The sequence below is a fragment of the Carlito syrichta genome, unplaced genomic scaffold (genome assembly GCF_000164805.1).
Source record: "Carlito syrichta isolate Samal-C Ts95f unplaced genomic scaffold, Tarsius_syrichta-2.0.1 Scaffold306677, whole genome shotgun sequence".
Lineage (NCBI taxonomy): Eukaryota > Metazoa > Chordata > Mammalia > Primates > Tarsiidae > Carlito > Carlito syrichta.
Genome location: NW_007250773.1, coordinates 409,356 through 432,332, shown reverse-complemented (window position 1 = coordinate 432,332; position 22,977 = coordinate 409,356). Strand labels below are relative to the sequence as shown.

The following is a 22,977-nucleotide window of genomic DNA, read 5'->3' as shown; positions in this document are numbered from 1 at the left end:
CAGGCGATCTGACTCCAGGGCCCTTACTCTTTGTTCAGTAGGAAGACTGAGTAAAAGTATCTCTGAAGACAATTGCATCTGATATTTTAAAAATAATTGACCATGGATGTATCTTTTTATTATTAGAGAAAATGGACTTAGTATGGCACTTACATCTGATGTAAACACTGAATAGAAGCGTTAGAACAAGAAAAGTTTTGTTTTCTCACCTTTTTCCCCAACTAAATCTTTAGAGTTCCCTTTTGGTGTCCTTTCATACCCTTTCCTGGGGGGTGCCACTTGATATTGCTCTTTATGAACCCCTTTCTACAACTGGAAAACCTTAATTAATTAATTATTTTTGAGTCGGAGTCTCACTCTGTCGCCCAGGCTGAAGTGCAGTGGCACACTCACAGTCACGGCAGCCGCAACCTGCTGGGCTCAGGTGATGCTTCCACCTCAGCCTTCCAAGAAGCTGGAACCACAGATGTGTGCCACCACGCCCTTACTAATTTTTTGATTTATTGTAGAGAGGAGGTCTTTCCGAGTTGCCCAGGCTGGTCTCAAACCCCTGGGCTCAGGTAATCCTCTCACCTCTGCCTCCCAAAGTGCTGGGATGACAGGCACGAGCCACCATGCCGGGCCAAAAACATTAATTTAATATAGGAGATAAATTATACTTGTATTAAGAAAAATGATAAAAATATAAATGTGCCAACCTGTGTTAAATGGTATATGAGATATAAGGTAAATGTATCAGTAGTGAGGAAACTGGATAAAGTAGTGAACAGAAAAGAAGGATGTTAAGACTTACTAGAATTAGTTTTAAAGATTTTAGAATTTTTGACGAGCATTGGCAGGAAGAAAAGAGAAAGAAATTCATGGTAAGGAAAATGATAGAATAAAAAGATTCTGAAACAGGAATTATATACAGGAAGTCATAAATAGGAAAAGGAAAGCAGATATACGTGACTGGAGCAGACATGTCTCCCAAAAATAGATGAGAAGTTTCCCTAGAGCAGAGAGGGCCTGGACCACTGCAGTTCATGAAATGAAAGAAGCATGTTACCGTTATTTGAGGGGTTTCCAGGGAACCCTATTTTTTATTGTGTCCTCAGAGAGATTATCATGAAATCTAAATATATATTTTTTCAAATGAACTTTTGGAAGTAGGCCATTTATAAATTAGGACCTTCCCAGAATGTAGTCTGATGAGGAGAAAAAGATATCTGCATGTTGGTCAAACAACTGACAAGTAATATCTCGAATAGCAGTTCTATGAAAAGCCACTGCAGGTGCAAGTTTATTTAAAAACAGACCACAACACAGGTGCAATTCTCCTTATAAACATTTTACCACAAATATTACCCTATAGTCTATGTGGAAAGCTGTTGGAAAGAAAAAATTCAGTTTGTTTCTATTAGTTTTTTAATTTTTGGAAAGAATTTTGGGTGAAGTTTCTTCCTCATATTTTAAGTTCTGCTTAAATTTAGTTTTTGCCATTTTGATATCTACATATAAATTTTACATATACTCTGATTGACTAGAGATCAATATTTGAAGACACTCTGCGTGCAAGAACCAAATGTTTAGTGTTTTAAAAGTGTGCCAATTAGAAGAAATTTCTCCATTTAGATATGAAGAAAAATTATGTTAATGGATTTTGGTATTGTAAAAGGTAAAATTGACTGGCAGTGAAGAGGCCTTGGCTCTACCTTTAGTTTAGAATGACTAAGATTCATTCTGAAATTCAAAATTGATTCTAAATTTGTACAATTCAAATGGAAAAAGAAACGATTAAAAAAGCCTGGTGTCATCTACCGTGGTCTCCCCCTCACTCTGCTGCAGCTCTCAGGCTTTTCTCCCTGCTCTTTGTCGTATGCAGGTCAAACTCTTTCCTATTTTATATCTTTTCCTTTCTTGGAACAGTGTCTGACTCTGTAGTAGGCAGAATAAATGCCCCCCCAAAAATGTCCATACACTAATCCCCAGAATCTGTGAACATGTTATCCCTTACATAGCAAAAGGAATTTTACAGATGTGATTAAGGGGATGGGTCTTCATATAGAGATATTATTCTGGATTATCTAGATGGGCCCATTGTAATTATATGAGCCCTTAAAAAGAGAGAACTTTAGCCAGGCTCGGTGGCTCAACCTGTAATCCCGCACCTTTGGGAGGCTGAGGTGAGTGGATTGCCTGAGCCCGTGGGTTCGAGACCCGCCTGGGCGGCGAGACCTCATCTCTACAATAAATCAAAAAATCAGCCGGGCGTGGTATCACATGCCTGTAATTCCGGCTACTTGGAAGGCTGAGGCGGAAGGATCGCGGGAGCCCAGCAGGTCGAGGCTGTGGTGGCCGGGAGCGGCCACTGCACTCCAGACTGGACGACAAAGTGAGATTCCAACTCAAAAAAAAAAAAAAAAGAGAGAGAGAACTTTCTCTAGCTGGGAGCAGGAGAGACGAGGCAAAAACAGAGGTCAGAGATATATGAAGTATGAGAGCGACTTGAACCACTGTTGCTGGTTTTGAGGATGAAGGAAGCTGCTAGCTAGGGGATGCAGTCAGCCTCTAGATGCTGAGGACAACTCCCATCCCACATCCAGCAAGGAAATGGAACCCAGTTAAGAGCCAGGATGGCTGACACTTTGGTTGGGTTTTCACAATTTGAAACCAAAGCAGAGGAATTAGCCTGGCCTACCTAGCCTTCTGATTTACAGAAATCTGAGATAATTGATACGTGCTGTTTTAAGCCACTTAATCTGTGATAGCTTGTTAGGACAGCATAGAAAACTAGCATAGGCTCCTTCTCATTTGTTCTGGTCTCAGCCTAGATGTTACCTTCTCAGAGAGGCTTTTCCCAAGTATGTCTTCTGAAGTAGGATATCCCATCCCTATTCCACATGCTTTCTGTCACATTACTTTATTTCCTTGATAGCATTTATCACAAACTGTGATTATTTTATTTTGCTTTTTAAATCTGTCTTCCCCACCAGAGTACAGTTTCTGGGAAGACAGGACCTTCCCAGAGAAGGCCATGTCATTGCTGTATTTTGGTACCAAGGGCACAACATCCTGGACACATTCATATATGTCTGCCAGAAACATTTTTTCAAAATAATTTTTGATATAATAGTAAATGAGGTAACCCCAAATGGTGTAATTGAGACATTAGGACAAGCAATGATATATCAATAGGGTGGAATATTGCACAACTACTTTAAAGGTTAATATGTATTCTAGATCAAGTTTTGTAAATTGGTATATAAAATATGCAAATGACAAAAAAGAGCACAAAATAGAGTTGTGTAAAATGCATTTATCTATGCTTTTAAAGATTGGAAGCTAATTTTGGAAATAAAGTTGAGTATTCATAATTCTGAACTTAATTTAAGCACCTGCTTAATCTATAATAATATGAAAAACATGGGACCATTGTTTCTTAATCTACAAGATAGATTCAGTATTAAGATTCTGAAAGGGAAAGGATAGGCATGCATGGTTTGGGGCTGATAATTGGTCTTTTTAAAAATAATGACTCAGTTGTTTTAAATTTATTCTGAATATATGAGTTGTAAACATGCATGCATTGTTTGGGGGTGATAATTAGTCTTTTTAAATAATGCCTCAATTGTTTTAAATGTATTCTGAATATACAAGTTATAAAGAATAATATAGCAAACCTATATACTATTACCCATACTCTACTGCTCAGTTTAAGAAATAAAACACTAGCCGGGCTCGGTGGCTCAGCCTGTAATCCCGCGCCTTTGGGAGGCTGAGGTGAGAGGATTGCCTGAGCCTGCGGGTTCAAGACCCGCATGGGCAGCGAGACCTCATCTTTACAATAAATCAAAAAATCAGCTGGGCGTGGTAGCGCATGCCTGTAATTCTGGCTACTTGGAAGGCTGGGGGGAAGGATTGCTGGAGCCTAGCAGTTCGAGGCTGCGGTGGCCGGGAGTGGCCACTGCACTAAAGTCTGGGCGACAGAGTAAGACTCCAACTCAAAAAAAAAAAAAGAAAAAAAAAAAGAAATAAAGCACTACAAATACCATTGCAGTTGTACGCTCAACATTATTTAGCATAGTTTTGTACTTTTATTGCTAATGATCCTAGATACATGTCTGCTTCTGTGAATTTGGACAGAGAGTGTCCTATGGGAGTTTAGGGAAGTCCAGAGCAACTGAGCAAGGATCTGAGTGGGAGGCTAGATTGTCATTCAGATCCAGGCCTTCAGTTCTGTCATAGTAAAACTCTTTTTACCCTTTGTTAGTAATTTTATGCATAGCTGATTTGTGAAACCCTGGGGTGTTTTGGGACTTTCTGTTTGTTTAATATTAAATTAATAATAATTATATATTGATTATATATACACGCATATGGAGATATATATATGGATATATATGCACTTATATATCCATATATACACTTTTGAATACTTTGTCTTGATTCACTTCTCTTAGAGATTGCTTTTGCTTTGGTTTCTTTTGGTGGAAAATCTTTCCCCAGTAGACTGTCCCCCAGTTTTTTTCTCTGGGTTGACTCAGAAGTTACTTTTACAGTGTCTAGTGTCTCAAGCATAAGAAGCTAGAGATATAGTATATATGAAGATACAAAGGCTGATATTCCTTTAGCATCTATTAGAAGCTATGTTTTGGGGAAAGAAATCTTTCATACCGATTTTGCCCTCGTATTCTTTGCAAGTGTGACATTTAATTCTTGATTTTGGAGGCGGTTACAGGAATCTAGTTGTCAAAGCAGACATGGGGTTTCTCTGTAATAGACTCTGTAAATTTGTTAAATATAAAGTCCTTATATCAAGTATACATTTTACAGTTTTATTTTGAAATTATTTCTTTTTATCTCCTGTAAAATAAAAATTCTGGAGTCTATTCATGAGAGTGCTAAGAAAATGAAAGAAAATAAACTTTAGGGAAATCCAGAACTGATGATATCTTTTCATTTAACTAATCCCTAATAATGACACTAAAGATGCTGTCAGTTATATTTAGGGCATCACCCACAAAAACTTATTTCTATTCTTCTAACACATTTGGGAACACTAAGTTATTTCTAAAATCTAAACAATGTTTAGGTTACTTAGAATTTGCAGATATGACATTTAATCTGATGTCAAGTGTGAGTTTATTTACTTATTTATTTTTTGAGTTGGAGTCTCAGTCTTGTCGCCCAGGCTGGAGAGCAGAGGCACACTCACAGCCACTGCAGCCTCGACCTGCTGGGCTTAGGTGATCCTTCCACCTCAGTTTTCCAAGTAGCTGGAATTACAGACGCAAGCCACCATGCACAGCTATTTTTTTTTGTAATTTAATGTAGAGATGAGGTCTCACCAAGTTGTCCAGGCTGGTCTTGAACCCCTGGGTTCAGGCAATCCTCTCACCTCAGCCTCCCAAAGTGCTGGTATTACAGGCTGAGCCACTGTGCCCAGCTGGTTTATTTTTTTTCCTCTGATTTTTTTTGGAGCTGATTGATCAATACTTTAATTACTAAAACTTGTTTTCAGATAAAGTTCAAGGACAAGTGGGAAATATAAATTATTACACTAAATGTAGAATTAATCCATTAGGAGGAAAATCAAGAGATTTTAGCTACATCTTAGATTTAAGCCAAGAAAGCTATTAAATATATCATCATCCCTTTTAAGTGTTTAAGTGGCAAAATGCCAGGCTGCTATCAAGTGTCTTTTTATGTTAGGGAAGACTTTCAAGGGGGAGAAATGAGATTATATTAAAAATAAAGGCTAAAGGAGAGATTGATCTGTTATGGTAAGTATTCACATTACTATGGATAGAATGCAGATTTTTAATCTGTGTAATAGTTTGGATATATGCGTTACTTGAAATGAACTACTGTACCCCAAATGTGGTTATTAATGGATTGGTGTCAGTAGAGGTAGGACTTTAGATGTATGCTGTGAAAGTCTATCTTGGGATAAACACTATTCCATTGAACACTTTTCTTAATGACTTTAATAAGGATCTGATGACATGCGTCAAGTTTGCAGATACTGTGAAGCTGAGAAAAATAATGTGCTAAGTTTTGGCAGCTGGATTTAGAAAAAAATCTAACATGTAATGTTGGTCTGAGTTTAGCAATACAAAACTTAGGGATCAATACTAAATCTCATAGCCAAAACCCAACTGTTTGTGTATTAAATGTGGAGAAGGCATTTCTTTATAAAGACACATTTTAAAGTGGATTTTAGTTGATTATACACTTAATTGAAGCCTATGGTGTAACATAGCTGCCAAAAAAGAGATAGTTACCTTAAGTGGCATTTGTTGAAAAATGTTACAGTTCTACTGTGTTTTGTGCTGTCCAGATAACACTTGACTGTTGTATACATATCTGGAAACTACACTGGAGCCTATCAAAAGGAAGTAGAGAGAGAGTGAGAGAGAGAGAGGGAGAGAGAGAGAGAGAGAGAGGGAGAGAGAGAGAGAGAGAGGAGAGAGAGAGAGAGAGAGAGAGAGGAGAGAGAGAGAGAGAGAGAAACTGTTATTTCTAGAGGACTTAAATTTAGAGGCAGTTTTCTACTCCTTGTAAAAATGTTCTCCATTCAGCCTTCATTCTATCAATATCTTTTAGGCATTCCAAGCGATTTTTTTTTTTGATTAGGAAAGATGGTTTATTTAGAAAAGAAATTAGAGAGAGAGAGAAAGAAGGCGGATCCGCTTCTCTGCTTCTCAAGGGAGAGAAGGAGCCAGATGTCTGAAGAAAATGTGATCCAGTACTTGTTTTTGAAACTAGGGTTGAGTAACAAGACAATGCCACACTTCAGGAACTTTTATTCTCATGAGGAAACCAAATAAGAGTTTCAAAAAATGATAAGTACTATGAGGAAAATAACAGGGTAATAGGATAGTGTTTGGCAATTGGTAGGATGATTAACAACTGAGTAAGTTCTCTTTCAGGCAGGGATATTTGACTTGAGACTTGAATATAGTGATAATGAGCCAGCTCTGCAAGGCTTCGGAAGTGTTCTAGGCAGAGGGACAAAAAATAACAGGGCCCTGAATGGAGGTGGCTGGAGAGTGGTGAGTGAAAGGGAGAGTTGTGGGAAAAAAGCGGGATAGTGATTTTTAGCTTATTCTAAGTGCAATGGGAAGCCAGCAGAGGATTTTAAATCACATGTGATCTGCTTTACCTTTTAGAAAGATCACTGTCTGCTAAATAGACAAGGACTTATGGGGGTAAAACTGGATGTAGACAAGCATTTGGAGCAGTGAGTAGTTGATTGAGTTATAAATGTAAAACCATATTTTCCTCCAATGATTGCATCCAAATTACTCTAATTGAATTTTCCTTTGCCTTTTCTTGACAATGTTTTAAGAAGATTCCATAATTTTTGGTAATTTTCTATTATATTAAAAGTCTACTTTATTTGCTACGATTCTAAACTTGCTATAAAAAATAAAAGTCTATTTTTAAAAAAAGTCTAGTTCTGTCTAAAAACTTGTATCTCAAACTCACTTTTAATTTCAAGCCTCCATTCTGAGCAAGGTAGAATAACAGAGAGCAAATTTATCCTTCCATCTGAGCTAACTAGAAAAAACTGACAATTGACGAAACAATGGTTTATAAGACATTAGGCAATGAAGGACAGCCGCTTTTCTGAGTGACTGGAAACAAATGAGGAGACCTCTACCATGGCCCCAGATGCCTTGGAGAGAGTTTCCAGGCCCTGACTTCATTGGTGAATTCTGCCAGGCATTTAAGACAGCAGTCCCTAACTGTGGAATCAGTGACCCGTTTTGTGGAAGACAGTTTTTCCACGGATGTTGGTGGGAGGTGAGGGTAATGTGCAGTCAAACCTCACTGCTAATGTTCATCTGCATTTGCAGCCGCTCCCCAGCGCTAGCATCACCACCTCAGCTCCACCTCAGATCACCTGATTCTCATAAGGAGTGAGCAGCCTAGACCCCTTGCATGTGCAGTTCCCAATAGAGTTTGCACTCCTAAGAGACTCTAATGCTGCCTCTAATCTGACAGAAGGCGGAGCTCAGGTGGTAATGAGAGCAATGGCAAGCGGCTGTAAATACAGATGAAGCTTCACCAGTTTGCCTGCTGCTCACCTCCTGGTGTGTGGCCTGGTTCCTAATGGGTCATGGACCAGTATTGGTCTGTGGCCTGGAGGGTGGGGACCCCTGATTTAAGGAAAAATAATAATACTAATTCTACACAAAATCTTCTAGAAAATTGGAGAAGAGGAAATAATTCTAAACTCATTCTTTTGGGATAGCTTTATCATAATTACAAAACTAGGCAAAGACATGAAAGGAAAAGAATGTTTCAAACAAATATGCTTCATGAATATAAAAGTGGAAATTCTAAGCAAAATATTAGTTAATCAAATTCAATAATTTATAAAAAGGATATTACATCATGATTAAGTGAGGGTTATACCAGGAATGCAAGGTTAGTTTAACATTTAAGTATAAATACAATTCACCATATCAACAACCTAAAAAAGAAAACTCATATGATCATCTCAACAGAGAAAAAATATTGGAAGAAAATCCTATATTCATTTCTGATAAAAAATGCTCAGCAAACTAGAAATAGAAGGAAACTTCCTCAACTTAATGAAGAGGATCCAAGAAAAACCTAACATCATACTTAAAAACTACATTCTGAGAATGTGAACTTTTTTTTTTTGAGTCGAGGTGTCACTCAGTCACCCAGGCTGGAGTACAATGGCATGATCATTGTACAATGGCATGATCATGGCTTACCACAGCCTCAGCCTCCTAGGCTTAGGCAATCCTGCTTCAGTCTTCCCAGTAGTTGAGACTACAGGCACATGCCACCACACCTAGCTAATTTTTTTTTTTTTTTGAGTCAGGGACTCACTCTGTCTCCCAGACCGGATTGCCGTGGCACGATCATGGTTCACCAAAGCCTCAACCTCTTGGGCTTAGGCAATCCTTCTGCTTCAGTCTCCCCAGTAGTTGAGACTACAGGTATATGCCACCACACCCAGCAAAGTTTTCTGATGTTTTGTAGAGATGAGGTCTCACTGTGTTGCCTAGGTTGGTCTCAAACTCCTGGGTTCAAGCAATTCTTCCACTGTGGCCTTCCAAAGTGTTGGGATTACAGACGTGAACCACCATGCCTGGCCATACGTGAACTCTAATGGCTTTACTGAGATGTAATTGATGTACAATGAACGGCACACATTTAAACTGTACAATTTAATAAACTTTGAGATATGCATACACCTGTGAATTCTTTACCACTATCACAATTATAAAAATATTCATAATTCCCAAAAGTTTCCTTATGCCCCTTTATACTGTCTCATTCCCTTCTCTCCCTGTCTCTACCTTCCTGGGCAGTCACCAATTGCTTTCTGTCACTATAGACTTGCTTGAATTTTCTAGAAAAACATATGATTATATAAAAATATGAAATCAAACAGTGTGTATTTTATTTATTTATCCTGGTTTCTTTCTTTTCTTTTTTTTGGAATTGGAGTCTCACTCTGTTGTCCAGGACGGAGTGCATTGACATGGTCACAGCCACTGCAGCCTTGGCCTGCTGGGCTTAGGCGATCCTTCTGCCTCTGCCTTTCAAGTAGCTGGAGCCACAGGCATGTGCCACCATGCCCGGCAGATTTTTTGATTTATTGTAGAGACGAGGTCTTGACATGTTGCTCAGGCTGGTCTTGAACCCCTGAGTTCAGGTAATCCTCTTGCCTTCGCCTCCCAAAATGCTGAGATTACGGGTGTGAGCCACTCCTGGCTTCTTTCGCTCAGAATAATTTTTCTGAGATTCATCCATGCTGTGTGTATCAATAGTTATTCATTTTTATTCCTGAGTAATAAATAGACCATAATTTGTTTATCCAGCTTGTTTATGGATATTTAGATTGCTTTCAGCTTTAGGCTTTTTTTAATGAATAAAATCTTTTAATTTAATTTTTTATTTTAAAGATGTGGGGTACAATTCAGGGTTACGTATACACATGTTCATTTTGCAGGCACTCTGGTTGATGATGTGTGCCCTCCACTTCACTGGTCATTTACCACTGTTGCCAGTCCTACCCTTCTCCTCCCCTGGCAGTTTCCCACTACTGCTGATCGTATTCTTGTAATATTATGTTAACTGTTCAAGGTTCGCTTATGAGTGAGAACATGTGATAATCAGTTCTTTATTTCTATGATAGATCACTCAGTATTATAGACTGTAAGTTCATCCAGGTTGCTGCGAAGTTCATAATTTGATCCTTCTTTATGGCTGTGTAATATTCCATCATGTATATGTACCACATCTTTTTATCCAGTCCTCTTTCGGTAGGCAGCATGGTTGGTTCCATGTTTTTGCTATTGTGAATAATGTTGCAATAAACATGCATGTGCAGGTATCTTTTTCATAGAATATTTGAATTCCTCCAGATATATTCCCCATAAGTGGATTATGGGGCCATAAGGAAGGTCGATTTTTAGATCTTTTAGGAATTGCCACACTGTTTTCCACAGGGGTTGTACTAGTTTACACTCCCACCATCAGTATAGAAGTGTTCCCTCTTCCCCGCATCCTTTCCAGCATCTGTTGTTTTTTGAGTTATTGATGATGGCCATCCTGACTGGAGTTGGTGGTATCTCAGTGTGTTTTTAATTTGCATTTCTTTGATGATTGGTGAGGCTGAGCACTTTTTCATGTATCTGTTGGCTGCTCGTATGTCTTCTTTTGAGAAGTGTCTATTCATATCTTTTGCCCACTTTGTAATAGGCCTTTTTTTTTTCTTTTCAGCATATTTGAGTTCCTTATAGATCCTAGATGATAGACCTTTGTGAGATATACAGTTGGCAAATATTTCCCAGTCTATGGGCAGTCTCCCTACTCTCTTGATGATTTCTTTGGCTTTGCAGAGGCTTGTCAGTTTGATGAGGTCCTGTCTATCTTATCTCTGACGGCATAGACACTTGGGGTTTTGGTTAGGAATTGGTTGCCAGTTCCAATTTCTATAAGGGTATTGTTTGCATTTTCTAAGGTTCTTATAGTTTGAGGTCTTGCCCCTAGGTCTTTGATCCATTTAGAGTTAATTTTTGTGTATAGTGATAGGTAGGGGTCTTATTTCAATCTTCTGCATGTGGTCATTCAGTTTTCCCAGCACCATTTACTGAATAGATTCTCCTCTCCCCAGTGGTTGATGGTGGAGGCTTTGTTGAAGATGAGTTGGTTGAGAAATTGAGGTTTTGCTTCTGGAATCTCTATCCTGTTCCATTGGTCTATATGCCCGTTCTTGTACCAATGCCAGACTGTTTTGATTATTATAGCTTTATAATAAAGTTTAAAGTCTGGGAGTGTGATACCTCCCACTTTATTTTTTTTACTGAGGATTGTTTTGGCTATTTGTGGTCATTTACGTTTCCATATGAATTCCTGTATTGTTGTTTCCAGGTCTGAGAAGAATGCTGCAGGTAATTTAATGGATATCGTGTTAAATCTGTAGATTGCCTTGGGTAAGATGGGCATTTTGACAACGTTGATTCTTCCAATCCATGAGCATGGGATATTTTCCCATTTGTTTGTGTCATCTTTGATTTCTTTGAGCAGTGTTTTGTAGTTTTTGTTGTAAAGTTCTTTCATGTCTCTGATTAGGAAGATGTCAAGGTATTTCATTTTTTTGTGCCTATTGTGAATGGGATTGTGCTTTTTATTTGGGTTTTTGACTGTTTGTTGTTGTTGTATAGGAATGAGACTCTCTTTTGCACATTTATTTTGTACCCTGAGACTTTGCAAAAGTCCTTTATCAGTGCAAGGAGATTCTTTTGGGTTTTAGAGGTATAGAATCATGTTGTCTGCAAAGAAGGATAGTTTAACTTCTTCGTTTCCTATTTGGATACTCTTGATATCCTTCTCTTGTCTTATTAAGCTAGAACTTCCAGTATTATGTTGAACAAGAGAGGCGAGAGTGGGCATCCTTGTCTTGTTCCGGTCTTCAGGGGAAATAGTTTCAATTTCTGTCTGTTTAGCAGTATGCTGGCTGTGGGTTTCTCGTAGACGGCTCTTACTGTTTTGAGGTGTGTTCCATCTATACCTAGATGTTTGAGGATTTTTATCAAAAAGGGGTGCATCTTTAGGCTTTTACAAACAAAGCTAATACTTTTTTCAAGTGTTTTTCCCTCCCAACATATTCCAAGTTAGAGAAAATCTGGATATTTTCATTCATACCTTATGTGGCATGAACACATAGCAATTCTTATGCTCCTACATGCCTACAACCCGGGAGAACTTGCACATCTTCTAGGAATGAAACTTTTTCGAATCTTCATTGTAGTTGGTAGCTGCAGGTTGGGTTTGAGTTTTCTGCAACTCAACAAGGAGTTATAGAGATGATGATGATAATGATTATAATCTAGTACTTATATTGCACATATTGTGTGCCAAGATCTGTTCCAATTTCTTCATATGTAGCAATACATAGTACATATTAGCCCTCATAACAATCCTGTGAAATATGTATTGTTATTTTCTCCTTGTACAGATAGAGGAACTCACACAGAGGGGTTAAGTGATTTGATCAAGGTTTGTCCAATGTCGCCCAGCTAGACAGTGGTGAAACTGGGAGATAAGCCCAATCAATCAGTCAGGCTCAGAGCCCTTTCTCTTAGCCATTATGCTATATGGCTTCTAAATGTTCCCTTTTTTCAGAGTTCCTGGTTTCTTTGAGTGGTTTTCTTGAAACGTTCCCTCACTTGACTTAGGAGAGGAACATGTCCTATCCTCCACTCTTCCAAGGGTAAAGTGGGGCAGGGTTCGTTTGTGGGGGGTCTCTGATGACAAACACTACTATTTCCACAAGACCAATAGCTGCCTTGATGTTCTCCTTTTCTCTCCCTAATTGTCTAAAGACTGGAGATGGGAGTATAGAAGTAGTAGAGTGGTGGCTGATGGAAGTGAGTTGTGTGCTACTGCCTCTTTTAAAAAATTTATGGGTACATGATAGTTGTACATTTAGAGAACGGTTTTCTTATATATTTTTTAGGGGCAAGCTCTTGCTATGTTGCTCAGGCTGGCCTCCAGTTCCTGGTCTCAAGCAATTCGTCTGCCTTAGCCTCCAGAGTAGCTGGGACTACAAGTGTGCATCACTGCACCTGGCTTTGTTGCCTTGTGTCAAACCTTGGAGAAAGTGTCTGATTTTAGGATTTAGGATACTTTTTTTTTTTTAATTGGAATCTTACTCTATTGTCCAGGCTGGAATGCAGTGGCATGCTGACGGCCACTGCCGCCCTGACCTACTCGACTCAGGCAATCCTTCTGCCTCAGAAATTCCAAGTATCTGAAACTACAGGCATGCACCACCATGCCCGGCTAAGTTTTTTGATTTATTGTAGAGATGATGTCTCACCAAGTTGCCCAGGGTGGTCTCAAACCCATGGGCTCAGGCAATCCTCTCACCTCGGCCTTCCAAAGTGCTGGGATTATAGGCATTAGCCACTGCACTCGGTCAGGATTTGGGATACTGAGTCATTCTTGTATGCCCTAGTTGCCAATGCAGGGGCAAAGGAAGTATTGCCTTTTATTACAGAAGCTATTAAAGTAGTCCAAGAAAGAAGACGAAGGTTTGAACTAGGGTGGTAGTGAATATGGTGAGAATCAGATGAATTTGGGATATATTTTGGAGACAAAGCCAACAGTTCATGGTGGTAGACTGGGTAAGGGGAAGAGGAAAAAAAAGGAATCAAAGAAGAGGATTTTGGCAACCAGATGGATGACGGTGCCATTTACTGAGATGGGGAGAACTTGAGACAGAGATTGGTTTGGAAGTGTGAGTCATCAAGGGTACTGTTTTGCCTGCTTCAGTTTTAGATATCCAGTAGATAGCCTCCTGGAGATATCAAATAGAAAGTTGGATATAGGAGTTTAGAGCTTCAATGGGCAGGACAAAGCTCAAGTTATGCATTTGAGAGTCCCCGGCATGCCCTACGTTCAAAGGCTAAAATAAGATACAATTAATTAGGGAAGAGATGAGAGAGAAAAAGAAGACTGAGGATTAAGCCTTGATACCTTCCATATTCAGAGAAAAAATCAGCAAGAGACCCAGAAGAGTAACTGATGAGATGGTAGGGAAACAAGGAGAGGCAGTCTTTATGTCCCAAGAGAATAAGGTTTTGTCATAATTTGAATATCCCAAACTATTGTAAGTTGTGTCCAGAGGGAATGAAGCGTCGACCATTTCAGATAGTGTTCAAACAAACGCTGAACTCAGATGTCTGTTGTATAGGAAATTGAAACAAAATTTGAGTGGGAGTCATGACGATAAGACTAAATCACCTGTAAGAGCTCTTTCATCCAGTTGTGTCAACCATGGAAGCTCTTACTGCATGAATCTTAACTATGAGTGTAGAAAAATAAGCCTATTTTTGGTTAAGAATTTAGAACCCATGGTTAAGCTCTCAATCACTTAATTCACATGTAAAGGTTTCTACTATTCCCATTTCATGTTTTTTAGTGGGAAGAGCATAACTAAAACTGGAAAAGAAATGGTTTAAAAATTAATCTGGGATCTGTTGTATGTACATATAGTTGGTTAATGGTTAAAAAAAAAAGAAAGAAACATTGGGATGCTTTTTTGAAAATACTTGTTCTAACACCACAACTCCAGAAATTGTGACAATGAGTATGACCAGGAAATTCATATTTTGACTAGTATTCTACGTGATTCTAGACAAAAGCTCCCTAGAGCATGTAAGGCAAAAGACTGGTCCAGACTTTATATTGCTGGCATAGGTCATTCTTTCCTGGTGACACAAGTGTAGTGCCCACCTTATTTTATTAAAATAATTTACTTTAGATACATGGTTTACATAGTAGTAGTGTAAGACTGAAAGTTTGAAAGAATGGAAGCACCAAATCTAGAGCTTTTCTTTAGGTTAGTAAATATATATATTTAAAAAAGCTTTGGTGGAAGCTTTAATTTGTCCCCACTGATTTATCCAACTTGCTTTGGGGAGGCAGTCCAGCCTAGAGTTTATTTTCAAGGAAATAATGACTTTTAAAAAGTATCCAGCTGACTTTTAGTTATTCTTTTTTTTTTTTAAGTGATAGACTACATTAGTTATTTAGAAACTTCAGTTGGGAGTGAGAAGACCTTAGAATGGTTGATATTTGTTTTGACATCCTGACCACAAACTAAAATAATGTGCTTTCAGATCTGTTTCTTTTTTTTACTAGACAAGATTGTTCATGTGATTCCAGTATATTTTTCTTAAACTCAGGTAGTTTTAAAGTCCTACTGATGGTAGAAATGAAAATGAGAATAAGCTTTAACAGTATAGTAACATTGTATATTCTAGTGCCTGGCACTTTGTTCTTGCTAGACTTTTATAACATACTCTTTGAAGGAGTACAATTATGTATTAGCCTTTACTGTCTCTTTCTTTCTGCTATTTCTTATTCTAGTTATGAAATTTACTTATGATCCTGAATGAAAAAATAATTGTTATTATTTTGAGTCAAAGTGCCACTCTGTCACCCAGGCTGGAGTTCAGTGGCATGATCATGGCTACTGCAGTCTCGATTTGCTGGCCTCAGGCGATCCTTCCGCCTCAGCCTTCTGAATAGCTGGGACTACAGGAATGCCACCACATCCGGCTAAGTTTTTGATTTATTGTAGAGACGAGATCTTGCCATGTTGCCCAGGATGGTGTCTAACTCCTGGGTTCAGGTAATCCTCTTGCCTCCGCTTTCCAAAATGCTATGCTATAGTCAAGAGACACTGTGCCTGGCACTGAATTATTTTTTATCACCTCTGAAAATTCTGGGAGGCCCTTCAAAAATTAGAGCCTAGAACCAAAAGTAAGACAGATTTGATGCTATTGCACAGTACTGTAACCAATATATTCTTGGAACCAATGCTGCCAAAGAGTTGGGAAATTATAGCATGTTAGGGTGGGGGTAGGAGGATTCTCTGTCCAAAAGCTCAGTTTTAAAAAAAATTTTTTGACAAAAATTAAGAGAAAAAAATGTACACGAAATACTGTGTAATTCAGTTTCTGTTGAGGCATCTCAAATAAAAATCATCTCATGAGTTTGCAATTCTGAAAGGTGTTATTAGATGGGTAAACCCAAGGACTCCCTAAATGCTATCAAATTAAAACATGGCAACGGGTCCATCTAGTATCCACCGGTTTCTGATTCCAATTCTGTGTTTGAGCTTATAAAATAACAAAAAGTAATCAGAATATATACATATATTTAAATGGGCAGCTTGATTAATTAAGGACTAGTAGAAAAAATTGACATAAGACACAACTGGGACCTTAAAGGTTTTCATTTATTTCTTTTACGCTTCCCTTCATTTATTGTTCTAGGCACAATAAATGTCAGAATTTGATTTGAGGACTAATAAGAGTATATCTAGGTATAAAGTTGAGAACCTCTATTTAAACATTCTTAATGGATTCTTGCCTTGAAGTTATTATTAGTCTTCTGGTTTACACATTTATATATAGTGTAAATGCAAAATAAAAATAATTGTATCAACTCATGGATTTTGGGGGTTGTCTTGGAAGAACATGCTTAAATGTGACTCATACATTTTTTTCCAGTGCAGCCTTTAAACTTTAGACTTCAACCGCAGTTGTGATTGTTTTTAGTTTGTTAGGGGCCTGGAGCGTTATTTTAAGAAAGCAGAAGCACCGTCATTTGCACACCCCTTATAGATCTCACACCTTAACCCTGACTTTTTGCTCTGGTTTTTCAAAAGACAAGAAGTCAAGATGAAGAACCATTTGCTTTTCTGTGGCGTCTTGGTCATTTTTGTTAAGGCTGTTCTTGTGACAGGTATGTGGTATTTAGAAAATGAACCCAGATGAAAGGAAAACCATATAGATCTGTTTTTTAATTTTGGCAATTTATGTTTATTCTTTGGTTGACCAGTTAGACAGTCACTTTTTTCTAACATACTTTAATCTTTATAGGGCACTAATCTTTACACAGATAAGATTCTGTATGATTCTTCATATTCCCTTTTCTTTTCTCTTAGCCATTTACCTACTAAAATCTAGAGAATAAGAAAGCTACTTCTGGCAACCATAGATAGCCTTCTTATATGAATGTCTATATTTAATCTTAAAAATCAGTAATTTTCCCCTTGAGTCTCTTTAATTAATATTCTGGAGAAATGAAGTAATAATTACTATAAGTACAATAGAGAATGTATTGGGATTTTATTTCCCCAGAGAGTGGGGATTAGATTTAACAGCATTCCTGGATCTGAGCCCACAAATTTATTATGACACTTTAACAATGTTTAATATTATATAGATTACCTATAACTTGATGACTGAACTTCTGTTATTTTGTTTATTGATCTTTCAAGCAACTGGAGAGAATAGAATACACTCTGAACATAAAAGTACAGTATTAACTATTTCCATCTAGAAGGGCACATAAATTATTTGACTGGATTAATTGTTTTAAGACTTATTGAATTTATGGTTCTTGTCTCAAGGCAGAGTATGACCAAAATGTAATTAAGAATAGTCGTATGTATCTATTTTTATGCTAACTCAGCACTAAGAATAATGACTTTAATATTTTAAATTTAAAACTATCAGTAATAAAGCCTATATAATAGCTGTACATATACATATATCTATAAATATGTTTACATGTCTATAAACATACATGTAAACTCCTCAACTTACACTGGGGCTTGCTCCCAACAAACACATCATAAGTTGGGTATCTTTCTTTCAACTTATGATGAATTTGTAGGGAAAGCCGCCCTAGCATAAGTCAAGGAGCACACATATGCCTATCACTTTCATACCATTGTAAAGCAGAAAAATTGTAAGTCGAAAAATCCTAAATCAACCCATTGTAAGTTGGGGACCTCCTTTATATAAAATAGCTATCACTTGTTGAATACTATGTCCTAGGCATTTTGCTAACTGATTACATACTATATTCCATTTAATTCTCATAATATCTATATGAGGACGGGCACTATTATTATTTCCAACATACAGTTGAACCCGTTGAGACTTAGAGAGGTGTAATAACTTACCCAAGATCACACAGCAAGCAAGTGGGTAGCTAGAACCCAGGCAATCTGACCCTATAGCCCACACACCTAACTGCTATCCTATTTTGCCTGCATAAAGGAACCACTTTTTAGTAAACTCATTAGGGTCATATCTATCCTGCATTGTTAAGTCTATTTTCTTATTTGTTTGGAATGAATTAAATTACATTTAACAAATATTTATTGAGCACCTATTATGTGTCAGGTGCTCTTGGAATAAAGAAAGTACAGTCCTGAATAACAAGTTCCAAATAACAATACTGCCTGCTGGTGAGAGAGAATGTTAGAATCTATGTATTGGGGAATTGAAAGTATTTGTACATTCTTTATAGATGTATTAGGCTACCTCATATTTTTATATATTAACCATAATGATAGTCTCTTCCTAGGTTTCTGATGAGAAAATAATTATATGCCATAATAGACTATGGACATTTTCTATGTAAGACTTACTCATTTCCTTAACTCTTTTCTTTCTTTTTTTGGGTTGGAGTCTTACTCTGTTGCCCAGGCAGGAGTGCAGTGGCATGCTCACGGTCACTGAAGCCTCGACCTGCTGGGCTCAGGTGATCCTTCTGCCTCAGCCTTCCTAGTAGCTGGAACTACAGGCGCGTGCTACCACGCCCGGCTAATTTTTGGATTTATTGTGGAGACGAAGTCTTGCCAACTTGCCCAGGCTGGTCTCAAGCCCCCGGGTTCAGGCAATCCTCTCGCTTTGGCTTCCCAAAGTGCTGTGATTACAGGCTTGAGCCACCGCACCCAGCTTTTTAAAAAACTCTTAATCTATACTTTTTGGTCTGTCATTACATGCTCGTTTATATTTCATTGAGGAGAACACTTAAGAATCAAGGATACAGAGGTAGGGAGAGGATGCCATTTAAGTAATTTTACTCCTTTCAGAACGTTAATAAGAGTTATATAATTATCTTGGATTGACTCCATAATGTTTCTTTTCCAATACCATGCAATCTTGTGTCAGAAGATTTACTAAGAACGTATGAATAATGGCATATAATGTATTATAAAGTACTTAAAGCAATTATAAATACAATAACAATGGTCTTTAAATGTTTTTGTAATGGCTCTTATCACTAAGACTGAAATACCGCAATTAGGTTTTCTCTGCTCTGGGAATCATCTCAGGAATGATTGAACTTCCAGTTACAATGGTATCTATTCTGATCATTTAACCTTTATAACTTGAATTCATGTGTTAAATCTTTGTTTTTTGAGGTGAGGCTTAATGGGAAGAGGTTTTTTTAAAAGTTCATTTAGCTAAAATTATGAGAATAAAAGAAGACATTAATGTCATTATTATTGTTTAATTAGGACTATTAAGTATATATTTTTTATTTTAATTTTTTTTTATAGTTGCAGCCTCTCTTTATTGTCCAGGTTGGAGTGCAGTGGCATGATCATGGCTCACACCAGCCTTGACTTCCTGGGTTCAATTGATCCTTCTGCCTCAGCCTTCTGAGTAGTTGGGACCACAGGCACATGCCACCATGCTCATGGCAATGGGGGTCTTTCTATGTTGCCGAGGCTGATCTCGAACTCCTGGGCTCAAGCAATCTCCTGCCTTGGCCTCCCAGAGTCCTGGGATTACAGGTGTGAGCCACCAGACCCGACCCTATTAAGTAGATCTATTATTAACTCTTTAAAATACATTAACTGATTCAAGTCTATATAATAAGAAATTTTCTTTATTTCTGCAACACTTACCAGGCCTCTTTGTCTATTTATTATTCATATTAGACAATAAATGTTGACACTCAAAGTTGAGGCTTTAATGATCATCTGTGTAATCATTTCTTCATTTTTTTTTGCTATGTACAGACATATTCAATTGAGCTTGTACATCACAACATTTTCTAAGTTACTCGTGTAAAATTATAGCACTTTACATCTATATATACTCTACTTTTTAAATAATTCTAAGGTAAATTAATGAATAGAGCCCTTATTATTTTATTTTCTTGAATCATTGTACCATGATAACCTGCTTGTTATTATGAAAAAGGATATAATTAGTTTAGGAAAGTTATGGTGGAGAATATTTATAGGTTTTACAAAATAAGGTTATCTTGAGAAAAAACATGCCTGTTCATAATTCGAATACAATTTGGACAATATTTATTTATTTATTGTTTATTGCAAATGTGAGTTCAGGAAGGATGTGACATTTCAAACTGGGTTTATAAAGGCTAGTGCTATTTTTTGTTCACTTTTAAATGTTATTGCTTTGGTCAGGAGAAATCCAGTCTAGGCTTTTGTTTTCTCTCTCAGTTTGGCACTATTTTTCCAAGACTACACCATTCAGAGAGCTGCAACTCTATTAGAAGCATTAGATGAAAACTGAAATTCTCTCAGCTCGGATTCTCATTGACTGGTCCAAGGAAAAAAGAGAACATCCCTTGCAGAATACATTTGGATTTCATTCACTACGAAGTGAGATTCCACTTAGCAAATGGAGAAAGCCGAGACAGATCAACCATTACATTTTTTTTCTGCAGCCAAGAAAGATAAATTAACTCAGTACAAAATATATGAGTTGACTTTTGTTTTCCTTTCTTTGCAATATGTTTGTCCTTTCAAGCCCGAGATGAGGATGAAGGGATCGTTCTTGTTGACAACAAGTGTAAGTGTGTCCGGATTACTTCCAGGATCATTCGTTCTACTGAGGATCCCAATGAGGACATTGTGGAGAGAAACATCCGAATTATGTACGTGGCATTCCATACATGCTCTTTTCCTGTTCTAAGCAGAGATGCTTTTGAATATTACGCATTGTGTGAATGTAATACCTTTATCTTTACTCCCCTTTTGATATGTAGCAACTTATATGAGGTTGAATCTTGTTAATGAGTGTGAGGGAATTTTGTAGAAGTTGAGGACAGGAAAAGAGGATTCCAGGTGATCCCAAACTGGAGACTAGACTAAATGACAACTGAAGGTTCAGATCTTATCATCAACATACCCTGTTCATATGGAGAGATTGCAATTTGAATCAGAACTTTCAGTTGCCTTTGATCAGTTCAAACTGAAACTTCAGATAACACTAAAAGCCTTATTTTGTACCATATATAGAGTACTGAGTATTTTAGATTGTACTTAAATGTTTACATAAAGATAAGGCAGACTAATCAAATTAACTAATTGGGTTCGCTCTTTACTTGTAGACTGGATCTTGGATATTCATTTCATTTCACATGTAGTCCAGAGTTCCGTGCTAGGTAGCTCTTATTCAATAGCAAGAATGCTAACACTATTTGAGAAATTGGATTTCTATTGGATCTAATCGGTGAAAAGTTTTCTTTGAGAACCACTCCTAGCTTAGTAGTTTTCCCCCATTCAAATATCTCTTAAAGAAAGAGAACATAGTATTCAATCCTATTCAATCAGTGAGAAAATATGATGTGTTTAGGAATTTTGCTTTATGTTCTGGCCTGGTAACTTAATAGCTGTGTGCTCTTCTATGCAAGTTACTTATTCACTCTAAACTTCAACTTATTCATCTTTAAATATGGGAGAAATAATGTCTACTTCATAAGTTATTGTAAAAATAAATTGGTAATATCTATTTATCTTAGAGCTTATATATTTCCTCGCACATATGCAAAAAATAGGCTGGGCACGGTGGCTCATGCTTGTAGTCTCAGCACTTTGGGAGCCCAAGGCAGGAGGAGCATTGAGGCCAGGAGTTAGAGATCAACCTGGGCAACATAGTGAGACACCATCTCTAAAAGTAAAAAAAGGTAGAGTGGTGGCTCATGGCTGTGATCCTAGCTCCGTGGGAGAATGAAGCAACCGAGTTTGAGGCTGCAGTGAGCTATGATTGGGTCACTGCACTCCAGCCTGAGTGATAGAGCAAGACCCTGACTATAAAAAACAAACGAACAAAACCAAACAAGATTTGCCATTATTTATGCACCTTATCTATGTGCCTGTTATCACTGTCACCATCTTGCTTAAAATCCTTTTGGTGGCTTCCCCGACATTGTACTTAGAATATATTACAAATGCCTTGTTGGTTCAACCTTCAAAGTTTAGTCTATTTCTCAAAATCATCTATTACCACTTTTCTTTTACCCTTTATATGCCTAACCCTGAATTGCACCCCATAACTTTAAAATAAAAATTAAACAAAATTCAAAATTATTAAAATTAAAAGGCAAGATACTAATTATAATCAATGAATATAAAAATTTAAATAAAATATTTAAAGCTGGGGAAAAAAATGAAAAATAAAAACCCAGCAATACTGTAGTGCCTCTACGTCCTCACATTCCCAGTGCTTTCTGCCTCTTCTTCAGGTTTTTCAGTCTGCCGGTTCCTCTGTCTGAAGAACTCCCTCCTACCCCCATCAGCCTTGTTAACTCCTTCTCAGTCTGCTGGCCTTAGTGTAGTCACTGCATCCTCCAGCAAGTTTTCTTTGACCACTCAGACTCTTCCGACATAGCTCGCTGCTAGGGAGCAAACGATCAGAGAAGCAGGTAACCAGAAAGAACAGCGTCCATGACGTTGGCACTTAAACCATGTTGAAAAAGAGATCTTTTTAAATGCCCCTCCATGATCTTCTGATTCATCTTTTTTTTTATAAAATCATTCTTTTTAAAAAAATGTGTTGTTTACTTGGACTGGACGCAGTGACACATCCCAGCACTTTGGGAGACTGAGGCGAGAGAATTGCTTGAACCCAGGAGTTTGAGACCAGCTTAGGCAACACAGCAAGATCTCATCTCTACAACAACAACAATAACAACAATAGCAACAACAAAAATTAGCCAGATGTGGTGGCTATACACCTATAGTCTCAGCTACTCGGGAGGCTGAGGCAGAAGGATTGCCTGAGCCCAGGAACTCAAGGTTGCAGTGAGCCATAATCATGCCACTGGCCTCTAGCCTGGGCAACAGAGTGAAACCCCAACTCAAAAAAA

The 22,977-nt window shown here is 37.7% G+C and overlaps 1 protein-coding gene across 2 annotated transcripts in view; it reads left to right on the top strand.

Moving 5' to 3' along the window:
• The first annotated feature begins 11,613 nt into the window (after positions 1–11,613).
• The window catches only part of JCHAIN (joining chain of multimeric IgA and IgM), a 14,950-nt gene continuing 3,586 nt past the window's right edge, over positions 11,614–22,977 (top strand). Inside the window, exons 1-3 of one of the 2 annotated variants that reach the window (XM_021715106.1) lie at positions 11,614–11,619; positions 16,726–16,794; positions 20,637–20,763. In XM_021715106.1, the coding sequence (XP_021570781.1) occupies positions 16,731–16,794; positions 20,637–20,763 (191 nt within the window). In that variant the 5' untranslated portion in view covers positions 11,614–11,619; positions 16,726–16,730. Of the gene's footprint in view, positions 11,620–16,562; positions 16,795–20,636; positions 20,764–22,977 lie in introns of those variants that run through there. The other variant, XM_008063210.2, reaches the window with a different exon arrangement.